The sequence below is a fragment of the Nicrophorus vespilloides genome, unplaced genomic scaffold (assembly GCF_001412225.1).
Source record: "Nicrophorus vespilloides isolate i.1.1-1 unplaced genomic scaffold, Nicve_v1.0, whole genome shotgun sequence".
NCBI classification, from domain to species: domain Eukaryota; kingdom Metazoa; phylum Arthropoda; class Insecta; order Coleoptera; family Silphidae; genus Nicrophorus; species Nicrophorus vespilloides.
The window spans coordinates 1,818-10,976 of record NW_017099408.1 but is presented as its reverse complement, the minus strand read 5'-3'; the positions used below and the strand labels follow the sequence as shown (position 1 = coordinate 10,976).

The 9,159-nt window shown below is 36.9% G+C and overlaps 2 protein-coding genes across 5 annotated transcripts; both read left to right on the top strand.

The window, feature by feature from the left end:
• The first annotated feature begins 30 nt into the window (after positions 1-30).
• Positions 31-1,076, top strand: LOC108564473. Its single transcript, XM_017923534.1, has 2 exons — positions 31-904; positions 961-1,076. The coding sequence occupies exons 1-2, from the start codon at positions 209-211 to the stop codon at positions 1,012-1,014; spliced, it is 750 nt and encodes a 249-aa protein (XP_017779023.1). The 5' UTR covers positions 31-208; the 3' UTR covers positions 1,015-1,076.
• LOC108564471 (calpain-B-like) lies at positions 1,001-8,555 on the top strand. 4 transcript variants are annotated; one of them, XM_017923530.1, is made up of 15 exons: positions 1,001-1,355; positions 2,749-3,113; positions 4,169-4,303; positions 4,380-4,548; positions 4,724-4,905; positions 5,037-5,275; positions 5,454-5,617; positions 5,670-5,887; positions 6,881-6,923; positions 7,061-7,081; positions 7,156-7,276; positions 7,385-7,576; positions 7,888-8,015; positions 8,072-8,267; positions 8,327-8,555. In XM_017923530.1, exons 1-15 carry the CDS (start codon positions 1,062-1,064, stop codon positions 8,410-8,412), a joined length of 2,553 nt encoding a protein of 850 aa, XP_017779019.1. In that variant the 5' UTR covers positions 1,001-1,061; the 3' UTR covers positions 8,413-8,555. The 4 variants fall into 4 exon arrangements, with proteins under 4 accessions (XP_017779019.1, XP_017779020.1, XP_017779021.1 ...); XM_017923531.1 differs by having other exon boundaries at positions 7,903-8,015; positions 8,327-8,412; XM_017923532.1 differs by lacking the exon at positions 7,061-7,081 and having other exon boundaries at positions 8,327-8,412.
• The last annotated feature ends 604 nt before the right edge of the window (positions 8,556-9,159 follow it).

Sequence of the window (9,159 nt, the reverse complement as noted above, 5' to 3'; positions counted from 1 at the left end):
CGACTTACGCAATAATATTTTGGGGTAATGGTTAAAAAAGTTCCCCGACCGCTGATTTAGAGAATTAAAGTGTATTTAGAAGTGATTGCGGATCGTTGCTATGGTGAATGAAGGTGACATGTTTGTTTGTGATTGAATCGTCGGTGATGGGGAGGGTTTGATAAATTTGGCAGTGCAAAATGATTAACAAAATTGCTGGAGGAAAAACATGAATGAGGACGAGTCGAATGTGGAGGAAATTGCTGTGAAGAGAGAGGTGACACTTGATAATGTGCGGTTCCCACACCACAGGGACACTCTGAGCAGGGCCGTCGATGTGAAAGCGCTAAAGAGTTATAATGCGCCCTTGGATCACGATCCTGAGACTTCTGCTGCGTCAGAGCTACCGGAAGATGATGAGGATGAACCGGAACCTAGCGACGAGTCGGAAGGAGCTGTATCCGATAGCTCTTGTTGTTCTTCGACACTTGTTTACAAGCGAATTGAAGAGAAACTTAGTTCTAGTTATCATCTGATCGAGATCAGAAGGTTGACCGACGCTAACCAGGTGGAGGTGATGAGATGCGAGACAACATGTAAGAATCTACCAGAAAGTGAAGACACGAAGATGCAGGTAATGATGGAATCCTCGGAGCCGACCAAGAAGGTAGCGGAGAACGTGGAGGCGATGTGGTCGAGGAAGAATCGCGGTAAAAAAGGCGGTTCTCATAGGAGGAATAGCGAGCCCGGGGAGCTGGTGCGTAACAGGAAGGGCAGCACCATGTGGAAATTTAAAGGTGGCGCAGCAGTAAATCCTCTGGTCAAGAACAAACGTTTCGATCAGGCGGAGAGGAAGAAGCTGTACAAAGTACGGGTGAAGCGCAAACCGAACACATCCGCCTTCGATGCAGGAAGGATCTACAAAGTAAGTGAACGCCGACGCCTCCCTCCATCGGACGGAATTATCACGTTTGTTATCAGGTTAATGGTATCAACCCTACACGCCCATACTCGTTTTTCCGTAAAGTGCAGTAGCTCGCAGTCCGTCGCGAACTCTTGTCGCCGCTGCAAAAGAATAAAATATGTCGGGTTGTTCGGATTTCGCGTATGCGAACAGGGTGACAATCACCACAACCTCCACCAAATACCATCAGGTCTCTTCACCTAAGATCACCAAGCACACGGTTGCACCGAGTCAATCGTGTCAGAAGAAATCCTACACGGATTTATCCAAAGTCGTGACACTCGTTCATGGAAGCTCCAACATCACCAAACGCATCGTCTCGAAGCTCAAGGGTCGAACCATCGATAATATCAAAAAGCATTACAATAGCAAAACAGATGATAAACTAAAAATTGAAAATAAAATCTACAAGGTAACAATGCTTCTCTACAAATATCTCAATCCAAATATCTAAAAGGAAACCAATGTATCAATTCAAATATTGCATAAAATGTATGTATCTCTCTTATCAGGATCATAAAATGTTTCACCTAAAACATAAACAGAATATCGACTTTCATATATCTGTTTTACCAAAGTTATAAAAATTTGTAATTCTTATCATCATATAATTGTCTATACTAGATGTGTCTTTTAGAAGCTCTTATAACCGAAACGCTTAATTCCAAACAAAAAGTTTTATTTTTCTTAACTAAAATTGATTTTGATGATATTTAGACACATTACTTTATTATATCAATGGAAATATTTCTGTTTTCTATTTTGAATCGAATATTGTTTAGAAACAAAACTTCCGCATTCGTACACTTCCTGTGGTTTTGTAATTTGCCGATAACGATTATAATAAACATGTAGTATTTAATTATCATCTTTCAACATGTTTACTTAAGTATTCACAATTACAAAAAAAATATCATATTTTTTATATATGTTTACACATTTGAATTATATAATCAAATATAGACAAAATTAAAGAAAAAACGTCTTTTTACATGTTTTCATTGATTCCAATGATGAAATAAAGTACAATTACAGAAATTTTAACTTTACATTAAGTATAAATTAGAAATCAAAAAAATGCTAAAAACGAGAATTTATAAATATGGACGCTTTAAATATAATGTAGAAAAAATTGTCTTGCAAACAATCGCATTTACGACAAAACAAATTCATAAAATGAAATGTATAATTTTTGTTACAGTTTTCTGTATAAAAAAATTTTCTTGTTTATTGTGATATTTGTATGAAATTCGACATACGACTTCTTGTATTACAGCCAGGTTGTAAGATGAAAAGATGCTGTAATTTAAAGGTGTGAAAACATGCCTCTTAATTTTATGTTTTCTTTTAATTTTGTTTACTTTGATACCTTGCCAAAGAACTCTCTCAGTTCGACAAAGTCTATTTGCAATTCAATTACCAGCAACGTGATTTGGGTTTATCCACTGCTGACTAATTCATTAACTACAATTATTTGTACTTGTATTTTCCTGTTACCTAAGTTTCCTCGTTACAATAATTTCACATTTAAATATCTAATCTTTGATTTGTTTCGTTATCTGATATAAATATATTTGAACAATAAAAATTATACTGTTTATTGACAACAATTGCAAAAAGCTTATATAATCTTCAATTAAATAATATTGATTACTATGCATTTTCCGTCGATAAGATTAGTGATTTAAAGTTAATTAAAGTTTGCATTTCGGAAATGTATTGTTGTTTCTTAGTGTTTTCTCTCTTTCAGTTTCATCGGTTAACCATTTCCCGATTGACTGTGCAATGATGATGTTTTCTTTCAGTTCGGCGAGAGGAACTCCGGTTTCAATGCGCGCGGTGACGTGCAGGACTTCTACGAGCTTCGCGATTACCACTACGAGAATGGAAGCCTCTTCGAGGATCCACAGTTTCCCGCGAGTGATTCCTCGCTCTTCTACAGCCAGAGGCCGGATCGCCGCATCCAGTGGCTCAGGCCGCACGAGATATCCGATGACCCTAAGCTCTTCGTCGAGGGTTTCTCCCGTTTCGATATACAGCAGGGCGAGCTCGGCGATTGCTGGCTTCTCGCCGCCGCAGCTAATCTCACAATGTTCCGAAGACTGTTCTTCCAAGTTGTACCTGACGATCAAGCCTTCGACGAAAAGTACGCCGGCATCTTTCACTTCCGGTAAGTCTTCATTAGTTAGTTTGATGATTTCCAAAATGTTTGTAAATATGTTTAACAAATTTTCAGTGAAGATTGTTTAATTTTTTGTTGTTGCAAGTAATTAAAAGTTTACTTAAGATATTTTTATACGAAGTTTAAGATTTATTTCAATGCTATTTTATCATATTTTTAATTGTAAATCAATTACGAAAATACCGAAAGTAAATGACTTTGAGAAGAATAAATTAACTGTTTGCTTTAACACTTATTAGTTGATAATTCGAATTCAAATTTTGCGGTTTTGTCATCCTATCCTATCAATTTATACGCAGATTGTATTTTTTCGACGATTTTACCTAAAATATCTTAATGCAATTCTAAATTTGATTTGTTTAACATACAATGAGTCAGCATCATTTCTCGTCTCTATCTCTTAATTGCTACTTAAATTATAGTCTAATCGCAATTTCAATCAATTCTTACATTTTTGAGTCATGTTTCGAGCAAATTGATGTGATGTGATGAAGATATTTTTGTTCTATTAGTAATACAGTTCGATATCATTCATGTAATGCTACTCAATACACGATACTTGTCACGTTAATCGTCAATTATCGTGTCAATTAGTACTTGAGTTATAAATACCACTAAATTTTAACGGCAATACAAAATGTTGTTGAGCTATCTTATCTTATATTTCATATTTTTTTTAAGAAGTTTCCTCGTAATAAATCATCTCGACATAGAAAATATTTTGATTGCTTGCATGTTGTAATGTCTAACATTTTTATATTTTACTATTAATATAAAATTATAAAAGAAACGAGGAAATTGCAATTGTTTAAATTTGGGTTTCTATAGAAATTTGTACTTTATTGTGCATATTGAGTATAATGCACGAACAAATATCAAATGATAACAAATCTAAGTTATATTTTTTATAAACCGTAATATTTGAAGGCGTGATGAGATTAGATTTGTTTTTGTTAATTATAAGTTTGATTATCGCACAAATTCGTATATTTATTTTTGGTTGTTGAAATTTTTATATAATTTTCATGGGATTTTTTTTTCAGATTCTGGCAGTACGGAAGATGGATCGATGTTGTGATAGACGATCGTCTTCCCACCTACCACGGAAAATTGGTTTATCTTCACTCGGCCGAAGAGAACGAGTATTGGAGTGCCCTCCTCGAAAAGGCTTACGCCAAGTGAGTGATACAGTGCACGATGATCGTAAATTGTTTGATACGTATCTTAATTATATGCATTTACTTTTGATCGCAGATTGCACGGATCTTATGAGGCTTTGAAGGGTGGTTCCACATGCGAAGCCATGGAGGATTTCACTGGAGGAGTCACCGAGATGTACGATCTGGAGAACAGTCCTCCGGATCTCTTCCAAATCATCAAGAAAGCTTTTGAACGCAGCTCCATGATGGGTTGTTCCATCGAGGTACTTTTTTATTATATAAATTTAATTACTAATATTGTCTAAAATATGAAAACATTAATAATATTCAATTAGGTAGGTGCAGTTGTATGAACGTGAAACAAAGTCGTTTTATACGTTATTAATTACATTAATTCCAATGACATTAATTGAATGTGTTTTTTGTTTTTATTTTTAGCCCGATCCGAATGTGCTGGAAGCGGAGACAGGTGAGGGTTTGGTCAAGGGACACGCCTACAGCATAACGAAAGTACGTTACGTGGAGATCCGCACTCCCAATACTTCGGGGAAAATTCCCTTGCTGCGGCTGAGAAACCCTTGGGGTAATGACACCGAATGGAACGGGGCTTGGAGCGATCAGTGAGTTGCCTTTTTATAATTAACTAAAGAGTATATACTCTAAAAAAAAACACTTTTTTTTACTTGAAGCAATTTTTAATTTGAAATGGAAATTTTATAGAGATTTAACTGTGTTTAATTTTGTTTTTAAGATCTCCAGAATGGAGGTTTATTCCTGACCACGAGAAAGAGGACTTGGGTTTGAATTTCGACGACGACGGCGAATTCTGGATGTCCTACAAGGATTTCCAGAAGTACTTTGATCGCATCGAAATTTGCAACCTGAGTCCCGATTCGGTGAGCGACGACAGCGGAAAGCGATGGGAATTGTCTTACTACGAAGGGGAATGGGTCAAAGGAGTAACGGCCGGCGGTTGCAGAAATTTCTTAGGTAAAGTTGATCTATCAAAATTGTCGAATTTGTTTATTTCTAATAGTTATCTCATATCAGAATCATTTAAAATATTAACTGTAATCTGAATATTTGTGTTATAAATTTGGGATGCGAAAAATACGGTAGAATTTGGTAGTAAATGTGTACGTTATGGTCGATTTGTTTGATGTTTTAGATACGTTTTGGAGTAATCCTCAATACAGGATAACCTTGACTCAAGTGGATGAAGATTCCAACGATAATAAGTGTACGGTGATCATTGCTCTGATGCAGAAGAACAGGAGGCAGCAAAGGAAAATGGGCTTGGACGTGCTCACAATTGGATTCGCCATATACTATGTAATTATTCTTGTATTTTATGATGTTTCGATGATTAATGTTTCCGTTTAAGCTTCCCGATCCGAATTCGGTGCCCAAACCACTGGACCGGAACTTCTTCAAGTACAACGCGTCGGTGGGGAGGTCACCTTCGTTCATCAATCTGCGTGAAGTGACGTGCCGTTTCCGTCTTCCACCCGGCACCTACTGCATCGTGCCATCGACCTTCGACCCGAACGAGGAAGGAGAGTTTCTGATCCGTGTCTTCTCCGAAAACCAGAACCACATGGAGTATGTTTCCAATAACGCTGACGAAGACGAAGCGCCCTCGTACAAACCGCCGAGCCCGCCGCCGCGCAATCCTCACTCCTCGAATCCCGGTTACAATCCTTACTATAATTCTGGTGGTGGAGGAGGAGGAGGCGGCGGCAATAGCGGTAGAAGCGGCTTCACCATACCGTTCTTCAACACCCGTTTCAACTTCAACTTCCAAGCCCCTAACAGCAATCCACCCTACCCAAACACACCTAATATGCCGCAACCTCAGCACGCGTACAGCTCCATGCAGACACCCCCATATCCCGTTCATACTCCGCCTGCATATCCGACGCAACCTCAACCTTATCCCACTCAGCCGCATCCCTACGGCCAACCGTATCCTCCTCAACCCCAACAACAACAGTACCCCGGCTATCCACCGTACAACAACGCGCCATACCCGCCCGGAAACAACTACCCCGGATATCCGCGCTACTGATTATTATTATTAGTATTTAAGGAGTCTAAGTATTGTTGTTAAGTCCTGCAAATGTTGCACTAAAACCAATCCGTCTGTTATTTATATTTGTAAATATCGCGAGAGCGAAACTCAAAACGATTTAATCTAACATGCTTTTACTAAGTCTAGTCGGTGTTGGTTGAAAACAAATATTATCTTAATCGAATTAATCTATTTTGCAAAAAAAAAAAACGAACACTAAATATAATCAGTATGTTTATAAATTGCATTTAAAACGAAGTACCCTATTATTAGTTAGGTGTTTGTAAAGTCAAAGAACAAGAAAAAAGCGATAGAAACAACGTTTTTGACAATAATAAAGATATTAAACGAAAATATTTAAAAACAAACTTTTAAACATTAAACGTGCGCTACTACAAGTTCTATATTTTTTTTTATTTTAACCTGTAGTTGAAAACGGACATTAAAACAATTCACCTTTTCCGCATCGTTACATCACTCATCATTAAAGATGTTCTCTTTTAAATAGCAGTTTGATGTTTCAGGGTGCACGATTTGGAAGTTGGTTATGGAAAGAAGGAGGCTAAGGTGAGATTTGAACGAATCCAAATGTTTGTTTCGTTGATTTTTAAAGCCCATTTTCTTTTGGAATTTTTCTTTATTTGTTGCATATTGTTTGTTTTGTGTTGATTCTGCGTTGTGCATTGCGTGTTTTCGCCCCTCAGGCTCTTCAAGCTGTAAGACGAGTAAGTCCCCATTTACATATTCCCTTAAAAGTTGATGATTTATATTAGTAAGTTGACGATTAATTGGATTGCAGGCTTCTGCGGATCCTGGCGAGACGATCAAGCTGCAGGATACCTTCTTGAGGTTGGCAGGAAACGCAGAGGAGATCGACTGGAAGAAGTTCAAAGAGCTGCTGGCTATAGCTCTGTCGAACGGTGAGTGCACACTGCATCCTTTAGGTTTTTCAGGTTTATGAAACGGCCTTGGGAGTCTCCGGATCTTTTATAGTCGACGTAGAATATATAAGACTGTTTGTGGTTTAGATTGCTCAGAAATTAGTCGTAATCGTGTTGAGGATGTGTCGGCCGCGCCAGGACAAACGGAGACGCAAGGAGAAAGTAATTTGTTAACGTTGTTATTGAATCTCGTTTGCGGCGCGATCTGCAAAGATACGCCCTTAGCTGATTTCATTCCGAAAGTCGACGAAACTCCTTTGCTCAGCTCGCAGCCCAAAGGTACGAAAGGTGTTGCATGGACAAACAAAAAAGGAGCACGATACCCGCTTTGCATGTCGTCTAAACCTTGCCACGCATGCAAAAACAATTTGAAGATGAAGACCTGCATACTAACAAATCTAAGCTTTGCATGAAATTTCCATAATAATCTATCAATTTTTCACATGAACCCTTCTCGTCTATCAATTTATATCTAATATATAATATGTTTGTTTTGCTTCCATTATCTGGACTAATTTGGTAATTGCTGAACTTTTACAATCAACTTGTCCTAAGCGCAGTATTTAATTAATATTTCTTTCGGCGTTTAGAGTACATGTTTAAAGGATTCAGCAACGACGTCTGCAGAAGTCTCGTGGCCTTGGCCGATAAGAACTGCTCAGGAAAATTGGGTTACGAGGAATTCGCCGATCTCTGGGCTGACATTTCCCATTGGATAGTAAGACTTTACCATTGAAAAAATTCCGTCTTCTTAATTGTATCTTATGCGATTAGACTATCTTCAAGAAGTTCGACGTCGATAATTCCAATAATTTGAGCGGTTTCGAATTGAGGGAGGCTCTGACATCGGCTGGTTACTCTCTTAATAACCACACGTTAAACATCTTGATGCATCGCTATGGAAACGGACAAGGCGCCATGGAGTTTGACGAGTTCATCATGTGCATCGTCAGATTGAAGCACATGATCGGTAATTATAAACAAATTCTGTTTAAGTGTAATCAATTAATTGTGATTTCTTTTGATTAGACGCATTCAAGGAAAGAGATCCAGACGGAACGGACGAAGCCACGTTTCCGATCAGCGAATTCATTGATACGACCTTGTACTCGTAAGATGCATTGCAACGAAATTCCAAGAGTGAAGTTCCTCTAAGTTTGCATTCCCTTCTGAAAACGCGAAGGGAACGATTGTTTATCTTTTGTCGTTTACTATTTTCAAAAAAAATAATATATTTCTACTAAAGTCTTCTGATTAATATGGTGCTTCGTGTTTGATGAACTTTTACTGCCTTTTGTGATAATTAGCACACATTTACAGCGAACATATTTACTATATACTTTAAATATATACATAACTATATATTACTAACAAATGTTCCAAATATTTCTAAATATTTAAGATTCAATTTATTGTGAATAAAGTATACGTAATACGACGTTATAAAATTTTAATAACTTTCTTTGTTAAAGAAAATATTGTAATTACAATTTACATTTGTATTTATCTTATTAGAACTAGTGTGTACTTAAGCTTTTCAGTTTAAATGGACGCACATAGAGTTGCCTATACGGAAAACAATTTTATATTTGTAATCAAAAAGTAATCCAAGCAATTGGATAATTAAAATTGAAAAAAAAAACAAGCATAATACAAGTAGATGTATATTTATACCATGAACAAAAAAATGTATTTTATTACCGTTTTATGTGTTCTAATAAAATACCGGAAAAATATTTATAAATTTCTGTATTATGTTTAATCCTGAATAATTTGTTTTAATGTCTTATCAATTTTTTTATTTTTTTCTTTCCGGCCCTATTTCTACCCCTTTCGGGTTTAACAGCCACCACAAGTTTTTG